This window comes from Helianthus annuus, chromosome 13 (assembly GCF_002127325.2).
Source record: "Helianthus annuus cultivar XRQ/B chromosome 13, HanXRQr2.0-SUNRISE, whole genome shotgun sequence".
In the NCBI taxonomy this organism is placed as follows: Eukaryota; Viridiplantae; Streptophyta; class Magnoliopsida; order Asterales; family Asteraceae; genus Helianthus; species Helianthus annuus.
The window spans coordinates 121,224,312-121,238,037 of record NC_035445.2 but is presented as its reverse complement, the minus strand read 5'-3'; the positions used below and the strand labels follow the sequence as shown (position 1 = coordinate 121,238,037).

The 13,726-nt window shown below is 37.7% G+C and overlaps 1 protein-coding gene across 1 annotated transcript; it reads left to right on the top strand.

Moving 5' to 3' along the window:
* Positions 1-10,677: 10,677 nt before the first annotated feature.
* On the top strand, positions 10,678-11,586 carry LOC118485845 (extensin-like). The gene has a single exon (XM_035982335.1). The coding sequence runs from the start codon at positions 10,678-10,680 to the stop codon at positions 11,584-11,586; it is 909 nt and encodes a 302-aa protein (XP_035838228.1).
* The last annotated feature ends 2,140 nt before the right edge of the window (positions 11,587-13,726 follow it).

Here is a 13,726-nt window from a genome sequence, read left to right as displayed (position 1 = left end):
CAAAACACTTAAGTTTGTATTAATCAAAAATGATTTTTCCAGAAAATAAGTTTTGTTGATTTTAAACCACTTGTAGGTTAGGGATTCATCTATTGTTTTCAATCACATGAATGAGGATTACATCAAGTTCAAATTAATGACCTTGACTAATCACTTTGAAAGAACAAACCTTTGAACCACATATAAGACGAAATCACTTTTCGTGAATTTCTCAAGAAAAATACCACTTGTAAGAAAAACAGGTACAACTTAATGTCCCTGATTTACCACATGTAGGTATGCACATTCAAACCTGTTTATAAAGAATGATGCCGATTCCTGCTCCACTCTTACCAAACCTGGAAGCTCCGGCAAGTCACACTTAAACATATTAAAAAAAACATTTTTAAGAAAGATGCCGATTCATGCTCCACGATTAACCACTTGGGAGCTCCGGCAAGTCACGTTTTTTCAATGAAAGAAAATGTCCACCCAAGCCTGACCAGCCTTGGGTGAAACCAACTCATCTGCAGTTGGGGTGTAAGTTGCCTTCTTTGTAGCATAAAAATCCTTTACCCCTTTGGCCTTTCCCTCGACCATCTTCCCAAAAATTTTCTTCACATTTCCATTAAATGCTTTATCAACATCAAATTCATTCTTTTCAGAGTAAAATTGATTTGATATTTCAACTTTTCCAATCTTTGATTTTAAATTCTCAGCCCACAATGGTGGAAAATGAACATCATCCAAAGACGGAACTGAGTTTTCACCAGTTTTAGCAACTTGTGGCTCCTCTGATTTTGTGGAATCAGATTCATCGCCAGATTTTGCGTTTGATTTCTTAACAACCCAAGCTTGATTGTCAAAATTTCCCCTTTTCTTGTAAAACCTTGTCGAACACTCACCAACTTCATAAGTTGAATTTTTAAACACTTTAAACCTTTCAGTTGGTGGTTCGGTTTTTATCAACAACTACTTCTTTGAGTTTTTTTGAGACTCCCTGTTTTGTGTTGGTTGCTTTAGGACAGTTCCATGCAATATGACCAAATTCCTGACACCTATAACATGTTCTTGTCTCTTTTTTTTTTTGATGAGCTTTAGTTTTCTTCTTTTCAGCAAGAAATTCTTGATTTGATTGTCTCCAGAATGAGCTCTTCTTTTCATCCTCAGCAGATGTTCCTGAAATAAATTTTGTATTTTTAGAAATTTTCTCATTTTTATAATTTTCTGGAGGAATAAAACGGAGACCTTTCTTTTTGAAATTATCGTTGTGGTTTGGTTTCTTTCGATAACCTGAATCAGAACTGTAACCCATTTTCTTGTTTATCCTTTGTTTAATTCTTGAGATGTAAGATTTAGGTTTTCCAGGAAGATTTACCTCTTTTATTTCAGAAATAGTAATTTCTGTTAATTTAAAAACCTTTTTGATCATTTCAGTTTTAACACCTCTTATTGGAAATTCTTTATCAAAATATAACTTGTCAGAATCATTCAAAGTATATGCAACTTCAAATGTTTCGTCATTCAAATTAGATTTTGACAACAAAAATTCTTTACTATACACCCGTTTTCTTGTCGACTTTGAACTCTTGACAAACGAATTCGAACTCCTGACTGACAAACACGAACTTTCGGACTCGGACTTTAACTCTGACTCCTCATCCTTATCCAACACCTGATCGACCACCCTTTTTACTAATTCGGACTCATGATCTGTGTCGGACGCTGTGAACGTGATGTCAATATTGTCTGGTAATACATCGGTTATCTCGGACTCTAACTTTGTATTAACTGCCTTTTTTACTTGTTCCTCATTCGGTTTTCTAGGCGAATACCCTTCCCAAATTGGAGGCGGACACTTGTTATAACAGACACTCTGTTTCTTGCCAGTATCCTTGTTCTTTGGCTTCTTGTCATTAAACGCTTCAAAACCTGCAACAGTTGGATAAATTCTGTCAATTAAATAATCAGAACTCGAATAACTTCTTAGTAATCGTCTGATTCTTTCATTTTCAGCTTTCTCAGTTTCCAACTCTTGCTTCTGTTTCGCACATTCTTCGATGTAAAAATTTATCTCTTTCTGCTTAGACATCATTATGGCATTCATCATCTTCAAAGCATCTTCTCTTTCAGAGTTTGTCTTCTTCAAACTATTCACAGTTCTGTTCAATACATCGTATGACTCTTTCAAATTCTTTACATCAAACAACAACTTTTCTTTCAACTTTTCTGATTCACTAAACCTCTCGTCTTTTTCTTTACATTGTTTGCAAGATTCCAAACATGTAAGACATGGTTTTGTGATTTCAACAATCTTTTTCAATCTCCACAATCTTATCGACTTCAACTACCTTTTCTACTTCAACTATCTTTTCAACAACCTTAACTTCCTTCATTTCTCTTGCAGCTTTTCTTTCTTTCAGTTTCTTCAATTTATCTGCAAAATAAAATTCAAAACTGTCAGAAGATAAATGAGCTTTTCCCAGATTTATCTGTTCAATCTCTTCATCATCATCACTGCTTTCTGTTGAACTGTTTTCAGAAGAAACAGATTCTTCATCTTGACTTTTCTCATCACCAGATAACTCTGCTATCCATTCTTTCAACAATTCTGGTTTTTGAACAATTTGAGCAATGAAAGCTTTAAACTCTCCACTCTCATCCACATACTTATCCCAGCTAAATCCTGGAGCCATTTTCTCATCATCTTGATCAATGATACCATAATATGCTTTCTTATTTGCATCTTCGATCATTTTCCCATGTGAAGTTTGTGAATGCTTTTGTTGATGTGGTTGATGAGCAACCTGTTGATATATGGCTTTTCGATAGTAATCATCTTTTCCAAAAGGATTCTCTTCTCCACTAGGTTTCTGATTTTTGCACTCTCTTTTGAAATGACCTTTCTCCCTGCATCGAAAACAAACAACTTTAGATTTATCAAAACCTAAATTAGAAAGATTTACATCTAAGAAATCATTTCTTCCTGTAATCATTTTAAACTTTTCTGCTCTCCTCAAGACACTAGATAGACACCATTTGATGTCCATGAGCTCCAATTCTTCTGCATCTATCTAGTCATAATCTTCCTTTGTTAGCATTGGATTCCCAATTCTTCCAGCAATCAATCCTTCGTAAGATTCCAAAGCAGTAACCAGTAATGCCATATGATTTTTTTACAACTTCTTTAGAAAAATTTTGTCCATTTTGAAGATGTAATGCTACATTGCACTGAATCATATGTCCATTACCAACATTCGCACTTTGAACACTTGGAGGATTAACATTTGAAAATCCACTAGTGTTGATTGAACTTTGACTTGGACTGACTGATCCAGATGAATTTCCTGCACTAAAAGCAGTTTGAATTTTTGGACTTGCTTCAACAGTTTGAGCATTTCCTTTGTAGTACAATTTGATGTCTTGTTGATTGCTTGAGCTGTTCATTCTGGCAATCTTTTGTTGTTCAAGATCCTATGCCTCAAGCTTTTCAATAAAATGTCCAATCGACAATCTGCTAAACTCTCCAGAATTCTTTAAGATCATGAGATAAGTACCCCATTCTTTCTGCGGTAAAGCGTCAGCTAACTTCTCAACCTATTCTGCCGGAGTTTTAGTAATTTTCAACTGAGACATGGTACGCACAATATGACAGTATCTCTCAATGGGAGTCTTTGTAGTCTCTCCTGGCATACTTGTAAACAACTCAAACTCCTTTTTCATCAGAGATGCTTTACTCTTGAGCATTTCAGTACTTCCTTCAAATTTCTTCTCAAGTGCCTCCCAAATTGAAAATGCACTCTCATCATGCTGAAACAATACAAATATATCCTCTTTGATAGCTTGTTGTAACAGACTGATCATCATTTTCTCTCCTTTATAACTATCTCTTTCTTTGTCAGTAAATTCTGAAATGATTTTATCAACTTTCAAAGCAGTCTGTGGTCTAACGTATTTAGTTTCAATGCTTTCCCAAGCTCTCAGATGATTTGCCTGAACCCAATTTTCAAAACGTTTTTTCCAGCCATAGTACTCTTCAATTCCCATAAGTTTCGGGGGGTTTTTGCAAAGTTCCGGTTTCGTTTTCCATGTTCATGCTTTGAGCAATGGCAGCCAGAGTACTCGAAGATGTGGCAAACGCGTTGTAAAAATCTTCGTCAGACATTTTCAAACGAAATTAGATTCTTCAAACGAGATTACTTCAAACGAAATTACCAGCTTCAAACGAAATTACCAGCTTCAAACGAAATTACCAGCTTCAAACGAGATTAACCTGCACACAACTTTCAACAAAATTAGATTGTTCAAGCGGAATTAGGTAATTCCGTGGGAAATTACCCAGTTTTCAAACGGAATTAAACCTTGAAACGAAATTATGATTTCGTTTGAACAAGTTCACGCGGAAAGACTAATTCCGTGCGGAATTAGTATATTTTCAAACGAAATTAATCCAAGAACTGAAGTTCCGTGCGGAATTAGTATGCTGATGTCATCACTTCGAATAAGTTTTCATACAGAATTAGAAATTTTATCTGATTTTGATTGAATTATGGTCCAATTCTCTCACGGCTTTGTTAAAACACTGATTTGATTATGATATGTGAATTTCAGATCATTTTAACCGTTAGAACTTGTTCAATTGATAAAAGAAAATGTAGAAGTAAGAAAATGAGATGAAATCAGGCTGAATTTTGCAGAACTCCTCCTCCTGAGCTCTGATACCACTTGTTGGATCGTTTTGGGGACCCGAATGAGTCGATCAGAGGCGTTCTACTCAAAATGAAAGGCGGAAACAGACATAATGAGTTGAATTCAGCTAGATATCACTTTAAACTGTCTTGTATATTGATTCTGATGCGATTACAGATCTGAAGACACTTCGACAGCGCTCCGCCGTCGGTAACAACTTTTCTAGTTTCGTACCAACTGACACGAAAATAACCCTATTTATAGACTTGCTAATTCCGCATGAACATGCTCACACGGAATTAAGTACAAACGAAATTATCAACTTCACACGGAATTAAGTAATTCCGTGCGGAATTACACCATGACTCTTTCATGCGAAATTAAGTCTTCATGCGGAATTACTTGATGACTTGATTCTTCGATATTCGTGCCACAAGCAATGCAAGACTCGATACAAGACGAAGTCGACAGATGTATGCACCAACAGAGCAGAAGAGAGGAAAAGAAAGTACATGGAAAAAGGATACAACAGGAAGGGCTGATCAAGACTATACAAGAACACGACTACAGCTACATCCAAGGGGGATTAGGTAGAATTGCCATGTTCGGCCTAGTCTATAGTAGGTACCATACTTTTTACCATTCTTGCTACTTGTCTAACATGTTTATTCTTCCTATTTGCTTCTTTCTACTTCTTTTGTCTAAATACTTACAATATGTCTTTCCTAAGACATTTACATAATAAACTTTTGAAGATGTGAAGACACTCGTAATGCAAACAAGATGAGCTCACCAAAATAGGCGTGAAACCCATAATTTGGTGAACGACTCTCACTCCGCTTATCCCATTTTTGCACGAAATTACGCCATCATGTTAGGAGTGAAATCCACATCTTGATGGTAAATTTCCAATTCAAATTCTAGTGGACCCTCGTCAAAGTGTCGAAATTAATTTTTGACCCGACGAGTACCAACAACACTTAGGGTACAAAATCGTCAAGTTAGGGGTGAAACCCGCATCTTGTTGATTAAGTCCCATTCCTCGATTTTTAATCCCGCCAAAGTTTCGATTGTTTCAATCGATCAGGGACGTGTAGTAAATGGAAGGGTAAGATACCGTTAATCGCTTCTCGACGAGAGTATCTTACCTATAGGCCAAAGCACGTTTCCCTAATTTGAAAGGACTTTCGATTCACTTTGGAATAGTCGACGTTTCAAAACATGAAACAATCCAATGTTTTATTGAGCCTCTCTTTTATGTTATCTCAATTTCTATGTGATTTTAATATTTGTAACCTCGTTCATATCAAAACCGATACACGATTCGCACGTCTCCCGCAATAAAAAACAATAATAATCCTCGCAAACAAACTAAATTTATACTTTTCTACGCATTCATACGTGTTATACCTTGTGAATACTTGTTGAATACATGCAATTTATGTGAATCATACGTGCTACATGATACTTACATGCTTACACATGAAAAAATCTTATTTTGAATTATGATCAAGTCTCATCCTTTACTTCTCTTTCGATTCCTTAGATGTATTCCCTCAGTATGTCCAAGAAGACCAAGTCCAAGAAGGGTTCCAACTCCGACTCGATGTCTAAGAAGGATTGCATGAAGTTCATGGCCAAGAAAATGGCCAAGATCATCCCTGACGTCGTTAGCAAGATCCAACCCAACCCTGACTCACCTCATGCCTCCATCGACTCTAAGGTGGAAACACCCAGGGTGACGTTCCTATTTAAACAGTTTATGGCCTGTAAACCCCTTGAGTTCACTGGCAAAGATGGTGCCACCGCCCTGCTGACATGGTTCGATGCTATCGAACTAACTTTCCTCCAAAGCGGTTGTCCTGACAACCTGCGAACCTTGAACGCTACAGGGGTATTCCGTTCGAGAGCTCTCGAATGGTGGACCTCTGAGCGTAATACGAGAGGAAACGACGCAGCCCACGCCTTGCCTTGGGCTGAATTGAAGCAATTAATGAAGGACGAGTTTTGTCCTCCCCGCGAGCTTCAAAAACTAGAAAATGAATTCTGGAATTTGTAGCAAGTCGGGAACGACAACGCTGGTCTGACAGCGCGCTTCAAACAGCTCAGCGTCTTCTGCCCTGGCCAAGTCGACTCTGTTGACAAGGCTATTGCCAAATACATTGGTTGCCTCCTACCTTGTAACACCTCACAAAATCATGACTAATGAAGTGAAGACACGTGTCATAATCCCTGATCATGTAAAAAGTTGACTTTGAAGGACTAAAGTTGACAAACAGTGAAAAGATGTGTGTGGAAGGACAAAAAGTGCCAACATGTGAAAACTATGTTTTAGATAACCATATACGGTGTTCGTATCATTAAACGGTTGAAATATTGGACGTGGGAAGCCATTTGTGAAAAACAAGTGAAACTTATAAGACGAAGGGGTTAAATGTGTCAACATGTTAATTCTTACCTCTGAGTGACCTTTTAACGAACCCGGTGCTTCGTAATGTTCAATTATGCCTCCAAGAATGCCAAATGATAAATATATATGGGTTCGGTATTATTAATCAAAAGTGGTGCTAGATTTCATGAAAAAGGGATTAAAAGCGTCAACAGGAGAAACTATTACCTTTCGGGTGATCTCGTAACTAAACAGAAGCCTAATGGTGTTTGTATATACCCCAAGATACTTAAAAGTTAACTTTGGGGGTCAATAGTGCAATAAATGAAAGTTTTTTCAAGTTTTAAAGGACCAAGGACTGAAATTGCAAAGTTTGAAAGTTTTTAACCGGAATAGGGGAGCGTCGCGGGGCGCGTAAACCCCCCTTAAGGTCTACGGGGGCCGTGAGAAAGCGGCCAGCGACCAAAAAACTGGCAGCTACATGTTGCAGGCTGTCCACCGCCTTTGCTGGTTAATGGTTTTTACTGCAACAAGAACACTTGTAAACATCTGGTAACTCCCCACAACAGCTGGAATGATCTTAGGAAGCCCTCTTTCACTATAAATAGAGCTCAAGTTTTCTCATTTCAACTTGCACTCTCAAATTCACTTCACCACTTCTTCTTTGGAGCATCCTGGTCTATAAGGAGACTCCCATCAGTTAAATCTTCGAGCTAGGACCTTGTGTAAGTGTTCTTAGCTTCTATAGTTCAGTTTTATTAGTATAAGGACCGAAAGTCAAAGTTATCGTAATTATGCTTTGACTTTTTGTTTAATCATTAACGGTCCAGCCATGGTTCTAAACGAATGTGGCTATGTGTTGGTAATTATGTAGGTGTTAATCCCTCAAAAGGGCACCTCCTAATTATCACGTTTACTTAGTTAATTGTCGGGTCAAAGTAATTAAAATAAAAGTCAAACGGGTCAGTTTTTAAATAAAATTCATAACTGATAATGTAGAAGCTATAAAATATGTTTTATCACTTTAATAACTTGGTAAATATTATTAGAACATGTCTAGACATGTTCAACCCGACAATTCTGAGTTTAGGCTCGGTTCGCAACCGAAAGTCGCAAAAGTTGACTTTTGCTTTGACTTTCAGTTCTGACCCGAATTATCTTAGTTTCTTTATGCCATAAGGTTCCTTTGTGACCATATTATATGTTAGTATAACCTTTTGAGGTTATACTACTTGGTCCCTTAGTAATCTGAGTTTATTGTATGTTTCCGTTATTATGCTTAATTTTGACTATTATACCTTTACAGCTAAAAAATGAGATTTTTGAATATATGGTCATATAGATAACTTAGTTACTGATATATAAATATGTCAAAATTATTTTGACGATATTTTCTGGTCTCAAATCAAAGTTATGCAAGATATCGTAAAATTGAACTTTTTATTAATTAAATTACGCTTTTGTGTATAAATCATGTTTAAACCCAAATTTTGGCACCAAACTCATTACCTACTGTTATGATATTATTTTTAGAGATTTTTGGAATGTTGGGTCAGATTATAAACTGACCATATTATTGAGTTCTTGTATAAATTCGATAAATGACTATAATGCCCTTTTTGTTAATAAAATGAGATTAACATATGATTAACATGCCAAACCTTTACCTACTGATTTTATATGAAAAGTAAAATATTTTAAACATTCAAGGCTGATCAAAATCTCAGAATTTCATAAACATCCCCAATATCGTCAATTGTCGACTTTTACGCTAATTAGGTGCATAGTATGGTTTAAAACCATATTTAACACCTAAGACTTGTTACCTAATGAATTTATAAATAAATTTTAAAATTTTTACAGTAAGTATAAGTCTTGAATTCAGACTTCCAATTTTATCCTTAAAAACATATGTGAAATGACCAAAATGCCCCTACGGTGCATAATTTGGCCATAAATGGTAAACCACACATATGTATGATATCTTACTATTATAACATTATAAAATAAACATTTTTCTAGAATGTTTTAGACCAGAACCTCAGTTTATGTTTAAACCTCTTTTATAAACCTTAAAATAACCAAAATACCCTTACGGGACTTAAATTGATTTAAAAATCTTTTTGGGCATAATTGTTGATATCCTAGTGATATCATAACATATTTGAAGCATAATAACTTATGGAACTTGTACATGACTCATCCGGCTACCCGTTATGCATATACGCGTTTGGTACGGTTTATGTAACTAGTTTGCATAAATTAGCCGAAACGGGTCAAACCTTATTATTTTTACTTCAAAATCCAGAATATATTTAGTTTACCCATTTTATACAAGTCTCCATACTTGTCGGGTCTAAATCACCTTCCAATCCGGTCACCGCATAATCTAGCGTTTCGTGCCGTAAACCTTTCTTTAAACTAACCGGTTTAAGTTTACAACTTAAATAAAACCCGTTAGTAATCTAATAGGTTAATATAACCTTCGTTCCAGATTAGGAGCCCCAGTAGAAGCTACTTGTACTTGTTTGAGTAGATTGTACGGCTGAGTATACAAAACTTACATTTTAAGCTCAGGTAAATACTTTTAACTTATTTTCCCTTATACGGGCTTGGGATACGGTAAAATATTACGGCTTGGTCGGGTGTAGAAACATTTTAATCGAATATGGTTAAATTGCATAATCCTGTTTTAATCAGTGTTGCTTGATAACAAATAACATTGGGGGTTAGCGACCGTGTCCTGTATATCCTCGGCTCATTTAAAAATCGTAAATGGCCACGACTTAAGCACGAGGTTTAGGCATACACCTGTCAGTTGTGTATGTAAAAGATATACTCATTTGCTTGGGTAACCCGCCGTGGGTTTATATTTGTGGTGTGTTGTTTAATCTTGTTCGGCTTTTATACCGGCCCAAAATGTTGGACAAACATGTAAATCTGATACAAGATTATTTTTTAAATATTGTCCCAAGTTATAAAAAAATATTTGTGCCTTGTGCATTTAAATCAATTTTCATAAGTGCTTTCAAAAGAGTCGGTTAATTGTATTTACCAGTGTAAACTGACGTATTTTTCAATAAGACTAAGTGATAGGTACTGTACGTAATTGGCTAGGAGCTCTGGGCGTTAGTTAAAGAATCTTGCAAGTTCTTAATGCTTAAAGTCCGTGGAACAATATTTTGTGTTATGTTTTAGATCCGCATGTGGATCCTATCTTACAACTGTCTGTATAATATTTATTTCGTACTTTACATTTTGGTTTGTAATAGTATTTTCTACCAAGACATCCGCGGTGTAATAAACTGTGTATAATTGACTATGATGATATCAACTATGTCACGATACTCCCCCCCCCCGGCCCACCGGTAATATGTGGAAATTTTGGGGTGTGACAGGTTGGTATCAGAGCCAACATTGAGGGAATTAAACACTAGCCTTTTGTGTTTAATCTCAATGACATAGTAGCAAATTCCTTGACTTTCGAGTCTAGGCAAACGACCTAGGATTAATCCTAATCTTATTTGGTTTATATTTTTTTGTTTTCCTTGTTTTGGCAGGACTACATTCTAAACATGCCACCCAAAGTACGAGGACGATGAGGACGAGGCAAGGCACCCATGAGGGGAAGACACGACCATGAAGCAGGGCCTTCCCACCGACGAACACCTTCTGCAACTTTCAGCTCCGACCCACATCCGGATTGGAGGACCTACCTTGAGCCAGCGAGACGTTCCGTTTCGCTCAGTTCATCGCCTTCCTACCACAACTCCTTTGGACCTCAACAGGAAGATGAGCCGCAGGACTCACACCACTCGCACCACTCATTGCAGTGTTCGGGTTCTCATCATTCATTCCAGAACCCCACACCTTACTTTCAGAGTCGTTTCAACCCGATCGACCAAAATGACGAACCAATGGGTCATAACCCATTGGGGCCAGCAGACCACTTTCCTGAGTACCAGGACATGGATTTGGACGATGGTCCAGATCCCGCCATGCCACCTTCTGGGATGCCTACGCATCCCATAGAAATTTCAAGCGGATCTTCTTTTGCAGGTTCACCATATAGAGGCCCCGACATATGGGCCGAAAGGTGGAGCACTTATAAATGGGAGTTTATTCCCCCTCATCACAACTCACCTCCACAACAACAGGTTCCCTCTAAGGACCCACACTTTCAGGCGGTCACACCACCGCCAGCACCAGAGCCGCCTCCGCCGCCAGAACCGTCGAGGCGAAGAAGAACTACACGGATGTCCGTGCGAGGGGGTTTTCATTTGAGCACCCCCCAACATTCCAGCAACTATCCTCCTATCTATGAAGACCCACAAATGGGCGAGCCTTCAAACGCCGTTTCTGAAGTCGACTCTGCACAAGTCGCACCTGCACCACCACCCATGGGTTATGAAAACCCAATTCCATCCTACCCAGATGCAGCTGGGTACAACCCGTTTGAGCCACAAGCTTACTCGGTTATAACTATCATGCACCTGCCGTCGACCATATGTCGAGGCAGCAAACTTTAATGCTCTCTGCCCCTCGCCCTTTCCACCCGCGTACCCAACTGGGTACCCTGCATATGGGTATCAATACCCGCCACCTCCATAACCTTAGCAACAGCAGCCACTGCAACCTCCACTTCAACAACCGCAGCAGCAAGATATTCTCCAAAGGTTGCATGAGGTGGAACAAAGGGTGGAAGAAAGGGATAGAACCCACAAGAGTTTTCTTAAGGGTTTGGCAAACCTCATCAAGGGGAAAAAGAAGAAGGACCATTATTTATTGTTTTGTAATTTCCATTTCAATTAAGTCCCTGCGTGGACATATCATTTAAGTATTTAGTCCCTGCGTGGACTTGTTTTTCTTATTTTAGTCCCTGCATGGACAAGTTATTTGTTTAAAGACCCGTTTAGGGCAACTATTGTAATTCTTAGGACTTATTATGAGAAGTTTCCTTTTTGCAATTACATTTGGCATTAAACATATACATATACATTATATCACAAATCAAAATATCATTTCAATTTATTATTGATCTGCTATTAAATCTCAAAAAAAAAATCTTAAAGGTATAACCTAGCCTATATGTCATTTTAGACATGACCATGACGGTAAAGCCTTTTTAAGATAATAAATCCTTGTTAACATCTAAAAACATGTTAGCACTCTTGGCAAAGGTGATTCGAGAAAATCACGCTAGTCATCCTTATATTGGATTCTTCTAATTCCTTATCTAGCCTAATGATCTAGAAAATCATGGCTGATATCATCAATGAGATGATCATACTAAAGCATCCACTATGTGATGCCATTATTTCGCCTTCGGGCCAAATTATTTCAACTATATCTCAAATGACAATTGTAGTCTATGACTCCCTGTCAAGAAAGGTGAAGAACTATGTTCAAACCTTAATGCCTCAATCCTATAAGATCATGGCTTATAAAATTAAAACTGTCCTTGTGAGAAGGCCTTTTGTGCCACTTATATCCTTAATGGTTGTGTAACTGGGAAATTTTATAATGAAAAGTTTAAAATAAATCTGATTAACAAATTAACCAATATGGTCTATTTATGCCATGGTTAATGAATCACCGAATATGATGATTCAATAATAGACCACTAAATGAGTTGTTGTCAATTGTTTTATAGCAATCGAGCTTCACTATGGCCGACTCAGAAGAAGTTAATAGTCATCCCAATGAAAGGAATGACAACGCCAGAATGAACGTTACAGGTGCAGATCTACAAGCATTGATAGACAATGCTGTCACTAAAGCCGCTGGCAGAATGTTCAAAGAACCAAGTGTTACTCGTACCAAGACACAGACAGTGGCTCATTCAAAGCCCCATTCCAAAACACACACATCAAAGAAAGACGATTCTTAGCACTCGTCAAATCAGAAAAGTCAGCCGTCTAAGAAAATCGTGTTTGATCAGGAACCGCGTGTCAAGACTTGTTCTTATAAATATTTCGTTTCTTGCAAGCCAAGGGATTTTACAGGTGAAAAAGGTGCCATAGACTTTATGACATGGCTTGATGAAATGGATACCGTTGTGGATATCAGTGGATGTGTAGAGCAGGATATTGTGAAATTCGTATCACAGTCGTTTAAAAAGGAGGCATTAGCTTGGTGGAGATCATTAATTCAAGCCACGGGAAAAATCCCACTCTATAACTTGTCGTGGGCGGAATTTGTGGCACTGATGAAAGAAAACTTTTGTCCTTAGCATGAGGTAGAGAAAATCGAAACGGACTTCTTGACTCTGGTCATGAAGAATCTGGACTGCCAAGCGTATGTTACGAGTTTCAACACTATGTCCAGACTTGTTCCCTATTTGGTTACACCTGAACCTAAGCGCATAGCGCGCTTCATTGGAGGCCTGGCCCCTGAAATAAAAGGAAATGTCAAAGCTTCTAGGCCTACTACCTATAGGTCAGTGGTGGATTTGTCCTTATCCATCACGCTTGATGCAGTTAGGAATAAGTCTTTAAGGCTTTTGATGAGGGAAAGAGAAAGAGGGAAGATGAGAGCTCACATCGCTCCGATAAGAAAAAGAAAGGTAATTCTGAGTATAAGAAAGGTTCTGAGTTTTAGAACAACTCAAATCAGTCGGATAAAAGACCCAAGTGCAAGAACTGTAGGAAGCGCCATTCAGGGAAGTGC

Coding starts and splice junctions, on each gene's coding strand:
- LOC118485845 (XM_035982335.1), top strand. CDS start 10,678: ATGAGGGGAAGACACGACCATGAAGCAGGGCCTTCCCACCGACGAACA.